Raw genomic sequence first — 15,619 nt, 5'->3', positions numbered from 1 at the left:
AATGTTTTTTTTTTTCCAGAGCAATGATCCTCACAATGGTTTTCGGCGTTTTGGGTAGACCGGAGGAACTTAAAGCTGAAATGTCGGATGGGAAGTTTTTCTCCCTCTGCCACAATGCATTTTAAAAGAATCTGTCTCTTCAAATTTTGTGATCATTTTCTCCAGACCCTTAGGAGAATCGGGGCCAATGACCTATCTGCAGTGGTAGCACCGCTTACCGTCAGAACAACGAAGTTAAGCGCTGTCCGACTGGGCAAGCACTTGGATGGGTGACCATCCCGTCTGCCGAGCCCAGTTGGCAAGCGGGGTGCACTCAGCCCTTGTAAGCAAACTGAGAAGCAGCGGCTCCGGTCGCGTAACTGACAACAGCCGGGAGAGCGATATGCTGGCGATGTGCCCCTTCATAGCCTGTGGGCTGAGGATGACACGGCGACTGGTCGGTACCGTTGGCCTTCATAGCCTGTTAGGGCGGAGTTTGGTTTTAGTTTTAGTTCTTAGCAGAAACAGACCAATATCTTGCCTCAAACGCTTCGGTGTTCGTGACTTCTGCAGTGCTAATGGTGCACGGTGATTGTTCTTCAGCTTCACCAGCTGCATGAGATCCTTCATGGAGGCATCCACACTGGTGGGGTGGTCTCCAACGCAGACTGAGGAACAGCAGTGTGCCGCCCGTCTGTTGGTCTGAATATTCTGCCGCTTACACCGCCATTCGTTTATCATAGTTTCTTTACATTATATGGTCCCATGACTTTCCCCCTGCATCAATAACATGCTGTTCGAATTTCACGTCATTCTGAGCAGCTGTTCTTTTTCTACGGCGTTTTGAAACAAACTTTGGTTATGGGCACCCTGTACATTGTGACCAAACGTAACCAAGGTGATATTATGAACATTTCCTGTAAGGAACCTTTTGATACAAAGCTCGTACATTCTGTTTCCCGTGATTACTGTGATCATGAAAAAAAGTTGAAAACGAGCTATGATACGAAAATGCAGCATTTCCGCTCCTAGATCCATAGAACACATTTCATTCTTCTATGTGCGAATGTTTCCTGAAACGTCTGCTGTACGTTTCTGTTACACCCAGTACAGAACGCCAGTCAGAGGAAAGCTCAGGTCGAATGGAATTCAAAAAGCAAAAAACAAAAAGTCCTGTGCGGAACGAATGGGAGAGTTACGGCAGCGTCGAAAAGGAAATTAAAAAAAAAAGGCGCAAAGCGATTACATAGGTGACCTATCTGGAATATGAGAAACAGCGAGTACCGAAACTTGATTGATCTATTTCGTAACCATTATACTACACCGCGTAACCATTGTATTAAAGAGACTGATAATGAAATTTCTTATTAATATGAAACACCTGTTTACAAGGCGCAATCACACTACACACAGCCTTTTCTTTTTCCGTCACCCTCTCTCTATTTATGCTCTATACAAATTCCCCATATCTCTCTCTCTCTCTCTCTCTCTCTCTCTCTCTCTCTCTCTCTCCCCCCCTCTCTCCCCCTCCCTCCCCCCTCTCCCCCTCTCCCTCCTCTCCCTCCTCTCCCTCCTCTCCCTCCTCCCTCCTCTCTCTCTCTCCCTCTCTCCCTCCCTCCCTCCCTCCCTCCCTCCCTCCCTTCCTTCCCCCCTCCCTCCCCCCTCTCCCTCCTCTCTCTCTCTCTCTCTCTCTCTCTCTCTCTCTCTCTCTCTCTCTCTCCCTCGATACTAGATAAACGAAGTCCAGGTATTTGCACATCAGTTCCACTGTCTGAAGACACACAGTTTGTAAATGTAATACTTGTCTCATTATGTTACAAGCAGTTCCCAGCAATGCGTCGTTGGAGCTCAGTCTGTTTAAATGGAAAAGAAAGGAAAAATATAAAGCACAAGTTTCCAGCATGTATCAGAATTGGGTATACGTGTTAATGCCCTTTTCCTCCATGTCTCTGTTCATCTCCTCCTCCTTGCCACCCTGTGTCATCATGTCCTCCATCTATCCTCATACCCTTTGTCCATCACTTCGTCCCCCACTTTTCTTTGTTCTCCTTCTCGTCTCTCTCTCTCTCTCTCCCTCCCTCCCTCCCTCCCTCCCTCCCTCCCTCCCTCCCTCCCTCCTCTCCCTCCTCTCCCTCCTCTCCCTCCTCTCCCTCCTCTCCCTCCTCTCCCTCCTCTCCCTCCTCTCCCTCCTCCCTCTCTCTACAACTCTCTACCTCTCTCTCTCTCCTCTCTCTCTCTCTCTCTCTCTCTCTCTCTCTCTCTCTACCTCTCTCTCTCTCTCTCTCTCTCTCTCTCTCTCTCTCTCTACCTCTCTCTCTCTACCTCTCTCTCTCTCTCTCTACCTCTCTCTCTCTCTCTCTACTCTCTCTCTCTCTCTCTCTCTACCTCTCTCTCTCTCTCTCTCTCTCTCTACCTCTCTCTCTCTCTCTCTCTCTCTCTCTCTCTCTCTCTCTCTCTCTCTCTCTCTCTCTACCTCTCCCTCTCTCCTACCTTGCTCTCAGCAATGATGTTAAGTATTTCAGTATCTTAACTGTTTTGCCACCTGCGACATCTGAGCGATCTTGAGCCATATTGCTCAAGCGATGCCAGATGGTCCACTATCAGAGATGAATCACTCGAGTATTTGCCAGCACTACCTGTCAGCTGTAACTAAAAACCTCTCCATCCCTTCCTCAGACAGAAACCGCCACGGCCAGGTCCTCACCAGAGATTCTCAGATGTCTCCATTCTTGCCTGCAGTGTGTGTGTGTGTGTGTGTGTGTGTGTGTGTGTGTGTGTGTGTACGACGGCGAGGGCGTGCGCGCTCAAAACAATTAGCCTAACCGCCTCAGCAGGCCGGAACGTTTCGCCTCGTATTACTCATCGTGCGAGGAACTTGCTCTAGACCGTATTTCGCCGCCCCTATACGCCCTCGTCAGACGAACCCTGTCAGACGGTGTAACGAGGTCTAAACGAATTTCGGCTGAAACTTGGCAGATTAAACCGGCGCGGCGCGGCAGCTAGCTTCGCCTTGCGGCTGCCGGCAAGTTGGCAATATTGCCCGTCTCTTTATCAAGGCGAGTGCCGCAGCGTCTTAGACGCAGGCGCGGATAGCTCCATTAAATTCGTAGCGTGTAATGGCTGCGCGTAATTTTCCGGCCCGGTTTGAGCAATCCCTACCAGCCTAAATATCAGTAATGACGTAACTCAAGCTTCCTAGCAGTTTGCTTAATGGAGCACGAACACTGTGCGGAAGCATAAATTATGAAAAGGGAACTCGAATTTTCGCATGCAAAACGGTATTTGTCTCACTTTTTTTTTATTGGTAGGAGACATAAACATGCATAACGCACAAGACATTCTCGACAAACTCTGAGCAACATATTTCAACGAGTTTTCCTTTTAATGGTTCCGTGTCTCAATCAGTAAAACCGAACACTAACAGGATCAGTTTTTCGTTCGTCTGTCTATCTCTCCCACCGTTAACACTCCTTTTTCTCAGTAACGACTAGACACACAGAGTTGAAATTTATGTTGCACAGTAAGGTATACGGCCCGTTGGAGGTGTAACAATTTTGGAACTTCAGCACGAGTGCAGTGGAAAGAGACGGCCATTTATGTCACATTTTCGTAGTAGTGATCTCATCAAAACCTATAGGGCATTCCCGTTGGCCCACGACAAAACATGACATCTGGAAAGAAATAAGGTTCACAGTACAGATGTAGGAAATAAATCAGAAAACTGTTAATCAGTAATTGTGTCTAAAAAAAGAAATAATTCCCTTGTCAAACTTCCTGGCAGATTAAAATTGTGTGCCGGAGCGAGACTCGAAATCGGGATCTTTGCCTTTCGCGGGCAAGCGCTCTACCAATTGAGCTACCCAAGCACGACTCGCGCCCCGTCCTCACAGCTTTAGTTCTGCCTGTACCTCGTATCCAACCTTCCAAACTTTACACAAGGAGAGCTTCCCAGTAACTTTTACACCCCCTTATATAACCTACTAGGTCTGGTTAAAACACTAAAAAAAAAAAGAACAACACTACTGCACTCTCGTGACCGTTCGCGAGTATAAGTATACGAAGTTACATAGGCATCCGACCATGTCATCTGGGAGCTTCACTCCTTCTGTCACGCTATGTGTGTATACACTGCGGAACATGTGGACGCCAGTTCTCGACAGCATTAATGAATTTGAGTTCTATGATCGCGATTCAAGACGCGTGATATTTCTCATACTGGTCATTTATTTCATACGAACAGCTGTCATTTGGATGATGATGATGATGATGATGATGATGTAATACTACCGAATTACTAGTTTTATATAAGTCGAGAAACACAGAATCGATCTAGTTATTCTTCGGCCTCGTCAACGATTGTCGTCCATTACTTATTACAGAACTCCTTAACACTTCTCTATCGATTAGTTTCTTAAGCTTTTCGCCTTCAGGTTTGTCCTGCTCCTTTCTGTGTGCCCATCCTTACGCCATCCCGTATGGTTCACCATGGTGAATTAAACGTACAAACCAGTCCATACCCCATCGTTTCATTACCCCATACGTGCTATCCGTCTCCATTTCAGTGTCGTAACAGTCAATATGATGTCTACAATTACTGTTTTTTCTCTTATCCAGTGATTGCATTTTCCGCCCTCGCTTCTTATGTGTACCGTGCATCTTTTCGGACCTTGTTGGACAATATTCAATTTGTAAAATATTTACCCATTTTAAATACCTTACCCAGAGCCATCAGTCAGTACTGATAGCTTAGAATACTTAAACATTTGTAGATAATAGATTTCAGCTCTAAACTAGCCATTTTAAAATGTTTCAAATGGCTCTGAGCACTATGGGACTTAACTGCTGAGGTCATCGGTCGCCTAGAACTTAGAACTACTTAAACCTAACTAACCTAACGACATCACACACATCCATGCCCGAGGCAGGTTTCGAACCTGCGACCGTAGCAGTTGTGCAGTTCCGGACTGAAGCGACTAGAACCGCTTGGCCACCGCGGACCGCAAACTAGCCATTCTCAATGCACCATCATTCTTGATAAATGCATGTAATGCCTGTTAGTCGTGCGTTCAATATTTAATGAACTGTGGATGAAGCCTGACCAACAGGCATCACATGCCTTGATAGTGCATTGAGAATGGCTAGTTTCTAGCTGAAATCTAGATCTGCCAATAAAATTTCAAAAGGATGACTGATAGCTGAAATCTATTGGCTACAAGTCAATATACCAGACGCTGCGTGAAACAGCCTTCTGAATGAAAGGTAACCTGAGTTAAACATTTTATGTGTAAGGCACATTGCTAATTGACTTCGGAATACCGCATTCAGTTTTCCAATTCCACTGATGGCCATTTTTATCTACCTTCTCACGTCTTGAAGAGTCCATCCGCTCCTTGTTGTCAGTATACTACATCAGTTGTTTCCTAGACATTATTTTTTATATCACCAAGTGGCTAATTAGATGCCCTGTAGCCATTCATATTTGCAGATTTTGTACCTAACGGCTTCCAGAAACAACAATCGCTCGATACTCAACGTTTCGCATAAGTATCGCACGAATTTCAAAAATTAAAATGCCGTCATAATATGCCAGTTAAGAAATATTTTGGATTTGAGGTCCGCCAGTTATGCAAAACACCGTTTTTCTTTAACACCCAAACATGTTTCGGCATCACTGTGCCATCATCAGTGGGTTTCCTTTTTATTTTGCACTGTAATATGAACATTTATGTTAGAAGTTTGTAAGGTTATGTTAATATTTAGTAGAAACAATCGATCGCTTTTTTGTATATACCTTTACATTTGATGAATGTGAAATTTACAGATCCCTTTTATGTTGTAGCTTGTCATCTGTAACCAAACAATGTTGTTTAGAACGTTTTTTGGTGGGAATTAACCTATCTTCTGGAATGTAATTTAGTTACTCGCGATGTTTTCGCGCCTATATTCGGTTATTACTTACAGTTTTCCGTGGCCAGCACTCTCATTTCCCGCATTATGTTGACGTGTAGTGATGCACACGCAAGTATAGCCGGTTTTATCACAAATATTTTGATGAAAACACTTTTCCACCTCGCCAAAACACAGTATGATCGCGGTTTGTTGTGTGTCCCAGCCCAGTCGATGTTCATTTGTTCACTACAGAGTTCGGCGCTAAATTTGAATCTTGTTTGTGTTTTATCTTTGTGTGTGCGTGTGTGTGTGTGTGTGTGTTTTCTGTAAGCTTCTTTAGCTTTTTGTGTTGTCATTTTTATGTGGTATTTCTTTTGTGTGTGAATGGTGCGTCTTTGTGATTTTTTTTTGTCTACTTTTCGTATGTGTGTGTGTGTGTGTGTGTGTGTGTGTGTGTGTGTGTGTGTGTGTGTGTGTGTGTGTGTGTGTGTGTGGACTTTATCTGTTTGTGCTGTCTTTATTTGTAAAGTTCCTTTAATGTGTTGAATAGTGTGCCCTTGCAGAGTGTAGTGTATTCGTTTAAGACCTGTTTTCCCTCTGCTATTGCCTTTTGTATATGGAAGTTTTCTTCAATGGTCAGTTTGCTGTATAGGCTATGGCTGGGTTTTAGTATTCTTAAGTCTGTTTCTATTGTGGTTGGGTGGTGATTGTGGGCTACAAGGTGGTCAGCGAATGTACTATGGGAGCTGTTGCTTTTTAAAGCTCTGAGATGTTCTGAATATCTAGTTTTGAAGTTCCTGCATGTTTGTCCTATGTACACTGACTGGCAAGTGTTGCATGTGAGTTCATATATTCCTGATCTGCTGAATTTATCCATGGGTGTTTCTTGTGTTCTGATCTTTTTCTGTGTTGTGTTCTCCGTCCGGTATCCTATTTGGAGCCCCTGTTTCTTTAATATGTTCCCTATTCTGTGAACAATCTTGTTATCGTAAGTGAGTATATGCCATTTTGTTTTGTGTGTTTGTTGTTGCTCTGTTGTGTCTCGTGTGTGGTCATTGTTTGTGTTTAGTGTTGTTCGGTGTTGGGTGAGGATTTGGTTGTGTGTGGTATGTTCCTTCCTGTACTGTTTGTATATTTTTTTATTTAACTTGTCTACCATATGTGTTGTATAACCATTCTGCACTGCTATTTGTTTTATTGTGTTTAGTTCCTGTGTGTAATTCTGGTCGTTCATGGGTGTTCTGTTTAATCTGTGGAGCATGAATCTGAAGTTTGCTTGCTTATGAGTTGATGGGTGGTTTGATAGGTTGTGAATGGTGGTGCTTGTGGTTGTTGGTTTCCTGAATATTGTGAAGTTGTGTGTGTTGTTTGTTTTATGTATGGTAAGATCTAGAAAATGTAGTGTGTTGTTAGTTTGTGTTTCTAATGTGAACTTTATTTTTGGGTGTAAATTGTTTATCTCATTGTGTAGCTGTTCTATGTGTGTATGTGGTTCATCGATCAGGCATATAATGTCATCGACATAACGGTACCAGTATATAATATTGTAGTTTTTTGGTTTTATTATGCGTCTGAAGATCATGTTCTCCAGGTTGTTCATGAATATGTTAGCCAGGAGGCCACTGATTGGTGATCCCATTGGCAGTCCTTCTTGTTGAGAATAAAATTCTTTGTTGAATGTGAAATAATTTTGTGATGTTATGGTCTTGAGTATGGTTGTTATTTCCTTGATGTGTGTGTCTGGTGTGTTTCCTTGTTGTTTCAGTCTTTGTGTGATGATGTTGATTGTTTCATTTATTGGAATACAAGTGTACATTGATGTGACATCGAATGATATGAGGGTTGCTGTGTCCGGTATGTGTATGTTCTTGATTCTGTCGATTAACTCCATTGAGTTTTCCAGATTTCTGTTGTTGTCAAAAGTGTACAGTTTTTTCAGTAGTAAGTGCGTTTGCTGGGCTAGGTGGTAGGATGGAGCACTTCGGAAGTTAATGACAGGCCTTATTGGGATATTATCCTTGTGAACCTTTGGTAGGGAATTTAGGGTGGGTGCTTTTGGATTTTTCTGTATCATTCTCTTTATCTGGCCTTTTGAGAATGTATTATTGATGTTTTTCAGTGTCTGTTGAATGTTTCTCTGGTATCTTGCTGTTGGGTCACTGGTCAGCTTTGTGATGTTGTTGTCTTTGAGAAAGTCTAGTGTTTTCTCTGTGTATTCTTTTTCATCCATAATTACAGTAATATTCCCTTTGTCTGCTCTTGTTACTATGGCATTGTTCTGTTTTAGTTTTTGTTTTAGCTTGCTGGCTGTGGTTTCCTCTGATGTTTTATGCTTAGAAATGATTGTGGATTTGTGTGTTCTGATTATCTGTGTTATTTCTGCAGCTACTAATTCTCTTGTCAAGTTTGCATTAAAATTTGGTGTGCTCAGTCTTTCTTGTTCCTTTATAATGTGTTCTGTTTCAGTTATGAGGTTTTCTATCGTTTTGTGTGATATGTTTGTGTTAATGTTGTGTTTTGGTCCTTTTTCTAGTAGGCTCTTTTCATGAGTGGTAAGCTTTATGTCAGTTAGGTTAATGATTCTGTCGTGGAACTTATATTGTTGGCTGAGGTTGTTTTTAGTTGGTGTGTATGTGCTGTTGATTATTCTGTTAAGTTTTCTGTTTTGTTTCTCCCGTTTTTCTTGCATCACTTTCTGTACATATGCCTTTTCTCTATTTGTTATTTCGTCAAAGTAAGCAGGTACTGTGAATTTGTTGGCCAAATCTAAATGTGTTTGGTAAAGTTCAGTGTTGAGCGACTGCTTTTTAGTATATAATTCCCTAATTTCCTGCTTTAGCCACAAAATCTCCACTTTCTTTTTAACTTTCTTTGGTGCAGATGACATGCTATTCACAGAGTTTTTGATATAATCTGGAATTATCTTATTAGCTAGGCAATTTTTGTTAAACTGTATATTGAGAGTTGTCTTCTGAAGTTTCATTAAGGTGTTCCTGTATTTGTTGTAGAGCTTGCTGGGGAATGCCTGGCTGGGCGACGAAATATTCATCATTTTGATGTGCAGCTCCTTGTATTGGCCGTGTTTGCAGTTAAAAAATATTTTGGATTTGAGGTCCGCCAGTTATGCAAAACACCGTTTTTCTTTAACACCCAAACATGTTTCGGCATCACTGTGCCATCATCAGTGGGTTTCCTTTTTATTTTGCACTGTAATATGAACATTTATGTTAGAAGTTTGTAAGGTTATGTTAATATTTAGTAGAAACAATCGATCGCTTTTTTGTATATACCTTTACATTTGATGAATGTGAAATTTACAGATCCCTTTTATGTTGTAGCTTGTCATCTGTAACCAAACAATGTTGTTTAGAACGTTTTTTGGTGGGAATTAACCTATCTTCTGGAATGTAATTTAGTTACTCGCGATGTTTTCGCGCCTATATTCGGTTATTACTTACAGTTTTCCGTGGCCAGCACTCTCATTTCCCGCATTACGTTGACGTGTAGTGATGCACACGCAAGTATAGCCGGTTTTATCACAAATATTTTGATGAAAACACTTTTCCACCTCGCCAAAACACAGTATGATCGCGGTTTGTTGTGTGTCCCAGCCCAGTCGATGTTCATTTGTTCACTACAGAGTTCGGCGCTAAATTTGAATCTTGTTTGTGTTTTATCTTTGTGTGTGCGTGTGTGTGTGTGTGTGTGTTTTCTGTAAGCTTCTTTAGCTTTTTGTGTTGTCATTTTTATGTGGTATTTCTTTTGTGTGTGAATGGTGCGTCTTTGTGATTTTTTTGTCTACTTTTCGTATGTGTGTGTGTGTGTGTGTGTGTGTGTGTGTGTGTGTGTGTGTGTGTGTGTGTGTGTGTGTGTGTGTGTGGACTTTATCTGTTTGTGCTGTCTTTATTTGTAAACAACAAACACACAAAACAAAATGGCATATACTCACTTACGATAACAAGATTGTTCACAGAATAGGGAACATATTAAAGAAACAGGGGCTCCAAATAGGATACCGGACGGAGAACACAACACAGAAAAAGATCAGAGCACAAGAAACACCCATGGATAAATTCAGCAGATCAGGAATATATGAACTCACATGCAACACTTGCCAGTCAGTGTACATAGGACAAACATGCAGGAACTTCAAAACTAGATATTCAGAACATTTCAGAGCTTTAAAAAGCAACAGCTCCCATAGTACATTCGCTGACCACCTTGTAGCCCACAATCACCACCCAACCACAATAGAAACAGACTTAAGAATACTAAAACCCAGCCATAGCCTATACAGCAAACTGACCATTGAAGAAAACTTCCATATACAAAAGGCAATAGCAGAGGGAAAACAGGTCTTAAACGAATACACTACACTCTGCAAGGGCACACTATTCAACACATTAAAGGAACTTTACAAATAAAGACAGCACAAACAGATAAAGTCCACACACACACACACACACACACACACACACACACACACACACACACACACACATACGAAAAGTAGACAAAAAAAAAATCACAAAGACGCACCATTCACACACAAAAGAAATACCACATAAAAATGACAACACAAAAAGCTAAAGAAGCTTACAGAAAACACACTCACACACGCACACACAAAGATAAAACACAAACAAGATTCAAATTTAGCGCCGAACTCTGTAGTGAACAAATGAACATCGACTGGGCTGGGACACACAACAAACCGCGATCATACTGTGTTTTGGCGAGGTGGAAAAGTGTTTTCATCAAAATATTTGTGATAAAACCGGCTATACTTGCGTGTGCATCACTACACGTCAACATAATGCGGGAAATGAGAGTGCTGGCCACGGAAAACTGTAAGTAATAACCGAATATAGGCGCGAAAACATCGCGAGTAACTAAATTACATTCCAGAAGATAGGTTAATTCCCACCAAAAAACGTTCTAAACAACATTGTTTGGTTACAGATGACAAGCTACAACATAAAAGGGATCTGTAAATTTCACATTCATCAAATGTAAAGGTATATACAAAAAAGCGATCGATTGTTTCTACTAAATATTAACATAACCTTACAAACTTCTAACATAAATGTTCATATTACAGTGCAAAATAAAAAGGAAACCCACTGATGATGGCACAGTGATGCCGAAACATGTTTGGGTGTTAAAGAAAAACGGTGTTTTGCATAACTGGCGGACCTCAAATCCAAAATATTTTTTAACTGCAAACACGGCCAATACAAGGAGCTGCACATCAAAATGATGAATATTTCGTCGCCCAGCCAGGCATTCCCCAGCAAGCTCTACAACAAATACAGGAACACCTTAATGAAACTTCAGAAGACAACTCTCAATATACAGTTTAACAAAAATTGCCTAGCTAATAAGATAATTCCAGATTATATCAAAAACTCTGTGAATAGCATGTCATCTGCACCAAAGAAAGTTAAAAAGAAAGTGGAGATTTTGTGGCTAAAGCAGGAAATTAGGGAATTATATACTAAAAAGCAGTCGCTCAACACTGAACTTTACCAAACACATTTAGATTTGGCCAACAAATTCACAGTACCTGCTTACTTTGACGAAATAACAAATAGAGAAAAGGCATATGTACAGAAAGTGATGCAAGAAAAACGGGAGAAACAAAACAGAAAACTTAACAGAATAATCAACAGCACATACACACCAACTAAAAACAACCTCAGCCAACAATATAAGTTCCACGACAGAATCATTAACCTAACTGACATAAAGCTTACCACTCATGAAAAGAGCCTACTAGAAAAAGGACCAAAACACAACATTAACACAAACATATCACACAAAACGATAGAAAACCTCATAACTGAAACAGAACACATTATAAAGGAACAAGAAAGACTGAGCACACCAAATTTTAATGCAAACTTGACAAGAGAATTAGTAGCTGCAGAAATAACACAGATAATCAGAACACACAAATCCACAATCATTTCTAAGCATAAAACATCAGAGGAAACCACAGCCAGCAAGCTAAAACAAAAACTAAAACAGAACAATGCCATAGTAACAAGAGCAGACAAAGGGAATATTACTGTAATTATGGATGAAAAAGAATACACAGAGAAAACACTAGACTTTCTCAAAGACAACAACATCACAAAGCTGACCAGTGACCCAACAGCAAGATACCAGAGAAACATTCAACAGACACTGAAAAACATCAATAATACATTCTCAAAAGGCCAGATAAAGAGAATGATACAGAAAAATCCAAAAGCACCCACCCTAAATTCCCTACCAAAGGTTCACAAGGATAATATCCCAATAAGGCCTGTCATTAACTTCCGAAGTGCTCCATCCTACCACCTAGCCCAGCAAACGCACTTACTACTGAAAAAACTGTACACTTTTGACAACAACAGAAATCTGGAAAACTCAATGGAGTTAATCGACAGAATCAAGAACATACACATACCGGACACAGCAACCCTCATATCATTCGATGTCACATCAATGTACACTTGTATTCCAATAAATGAAACAATCAACATCATCACACAAAGACTGAAACAACAAGGAAACACACCAGACACACACATCAAGGAAATAACAACCATACTCAAGACCATAACATCACAAAATTATTTCACATTCAACAAAGAATTTTATTCTCAACAAGAAGGACTGCCAATGGGATCACCAATCAGTGGCCTCCTGGCTAACATATTCATGAACAACCTGGAGAACATGATCTTCAGACGCATAATAAAACCAAAAAACTACAATATTATATACTGGTACCGTTATGTCGATGACATTATATGCCTGATCGATGAACCACATACACACATAGAACAGCTACACAATGAGATAAACAATTTACACCCAAAAATAAAGTTCACATTAGAAACACAAACTAACAACACACTACATTTTCTAGATCTTACCATACATAAAACAAACAACACACACAACTTCACAATATTCAGGAAACCAACAACCACAAGCACCACCATTCACAACCTATCAAACCACCCATCAACTCATAAGCAAGCAAACTTCAGATTCATGCTCCACAGATTAAACAGAACACCCATGAACGACCAGAATTACACACAGGAACTAAACACAATAAAACAAATAGCAGTGCAGAATGGTTATACAACACATATGGTAGACAAGTTAAATAAAAAAATATACAAACAGTACAGGAAGGAACATACCACACACAACCAAATCCTCACCCAACACCGAACAACACTAAACACAAACAATGACCACACACGAGACACAACAGAGCAACAACAAACACACAAAACAAAATGGCATATACTCACTTACGATAACAAGATTGTTCACAGAATAGGGAACATATTAAAGAAACAGGGGCTCCAAATAGGATACCGGACGGAGAACACAACACAGAAAAAGATCAGAACACAAGAAACACCCATGGATAAATTCAGCAGATCAGGAATATATGAACTCACATGCAACACTTGCCAGTCAGTGTACATAGGACAAACATGCAGGAACTTCAAAACTAGATATTCAGAACATCTCAGAGCTTTAAAAAGCAACAGCTCCCATAGTACATTCGCTGACCACCTTGTAGCCCACAATCACCACCCAACCACAATAGAAACAGACTTAAGAATACTAAAACCCAGCCATAGCCTATACAGCAAACTGACCATTGAAGAAAACTTCCATATACAAAAGGCAATAGCAGAGGGAAAACAGGTCTTAAACGAATACACTACACTCTGCAAGGGCACACTATTCAACACATTAAAGGAACTTTACAAATAAAGACAGCACAAACAGATAAAGTCCACACACACACACACACACACACACACACACACACACACACACACACACACACACACACACACACATACGAAAAGTAGACAAAAAAAAATCACAAAGACGCACCATTCACACACAAAAGAAATACCACATAAAAATGACAACACAAAAAGCTAAAGAAGCTTACAGAAAACACACACACACACACACACGCACACACAAAGATAAAACACAAACAAGATTCAAATTTAGCGCCGAACTCTGTAGTGAACAAATGAACATCGACTGGGCTGGGACACACAACAAACCGCGATCATACTGTGTTTTGGCGAGGTGGAAAAGTGTTTTCATCAAAATATTTGTGATAAAACCGGCTATACTTGCGTGTGCATCACTACACGTCAACATAATGCGGGAAATGAGAGTGCTGGCCACGGAAAACTGTAAGTAATAACCGAATATAGGCGCGAAAACATCGCGAGTAACTAAATTACATTCCAGAAGATAGGTTAATTCCCACCAAAAAACGTTCTAAATAACATTGTTTGGTTACAGATGACAAGCTACAACATAAAAGGGATCTGTAAATTTCACATTCATCAAATGTAAAGGTATATACAAAAAAGCGATCGATTGTTTCTACTAAATATTAACATAACCTTACAAACTTCTAACATAAATGTTCATATTACAGTGCAAAATAAAAAGGAAACCCACTGATGATGGCACAGTGATGCCGAAACATGTTTGGGTGTTAAAGAAAAACGGTGTTTTGCATAACTGGCGGACCTCAAATCCAAAATATTTTTTAACTGCAAACACGGCCAATACAAGGAGCTGCACATCAAAATGATGAATATGCCAGTTAAGAGTTACACATCTTATGTTCACGATTTAACATAGTAAGACGAGCATTATAGTATGACACTGTGTATTTGTCTTGTAGGTCCGCATCTCAAGGCGCACAAATTACCCACACAGCGTATGACAATGAGACTACTTATCAACTTTCAACAGACCTCATACACAACTGCAAGTCTTTACTAAACTGACACACTACACAAGATGATTACATTCTCGCCGTTGATGGAGTGAGAATTTGGCGTCGAGTATGACGTATTAATATATTGCTTCTTTACTGCTAACTGTATTTGCAACACACTTGGCATTCAGTACCCACATACACCACTGAAAGTACCTGAAAATGTACATCACTATACGACACACAGTTCAGGAGATAATGGAACCTAAAGATACGTGGAAAACTAGCTTCCGATTAAAATGGGTCGCGCGGATTAGCCGAGCGGCTTAAGGCGCTCCAGCAAGAGACTGTGCGGCTGGTCCCGGCGGAGGTTCGAGTCCTCACTCGGGCATGGGTGTATGTGTTTGTCCTTAGGATAATTTAGGTTAAGTAGTGTGTAAGCTTAGGGACTGATGACTTTAGCAGTCATGTCCAATAAGATTTCAGACAAATTTGAACATTTTTTTTGCTTAAAATGGAACGCAAATTGTACCGACTATACTCAGCTTGTGATTGATAATTACACCTCTTCATGCTTTAGACGAAATTTTAAACGTAATTTCAAACTTTTTGTCCATGACATCATTAACAACGTAACTCATCTGTGAAGTTATCAGATGTTTCAAACTGTCTGATAACCAAGACAGCGATTCTTCATAGAATCGGTGGTTGATGTTGCCGTCTGTTAGGTAGTGGTGTTGTTCCGGCATCGCCATTGGTCCTCCCTTTATGGGAATAGGCTTCGGGCTACTAAGCCTTCCCCAGCAGTTTGGGCGATCCCCTCTCTGCCCTCCCGCCTGGAGGAGGTCATATTTCCTAGGTTGCGAATTAGGTACTGCCTTTTTGGCCATCGTCATTTGACAAGTGGCGCTACCCCATCACTTTGTACACATCGCGTCCAAGTTTTAACTATCCGCCACTTCCTGATGGAATGCCCAT

General features: G+C 40.8%; 1 protein-coding gene across 1 annotated transcript; it reads right to left on the bottom strand.

Annotated features, from left to right (window-relative positions):
• Positions 1–7,766: 7,766 nt before the first annotated feature.
• On the bottom strand, positions 7,767–9,000 carry LOC126293473 (uncharacterized; the record flags this gene model as incomplete). Its single annotated transcript, XM_049986715.1, is given in 1 exon segment — positions 7,767–9,000. A coding segment is annotated over 1 exon segment (1,154 nt), but the record flags the coding sequence as incomplete, so codon positions are not given.
• Positions 9,001–15,619: the final 6,619 nt, after the last annotated feature.

This window comes from Schistocerca gregaria, chromosome 10, assembly GCF_023897955.1.
Source record: "Schistocerca gregaria isolate iqSchGreg1 chromosome 10, iqSchGreg1.2, whole genome shotgun sequence".
NCBI classification, from domain to species: Eukaryota; Metazoa; Arthropoda; class Insecta; order Orthoptera; family Acrididae; genus Schistocerca; species Schistocerca gregaria.
Note: the sequence above shows the minus strand (reverse complement) of the source record. Positions and strands in the feature narration are given on the sequence as shown.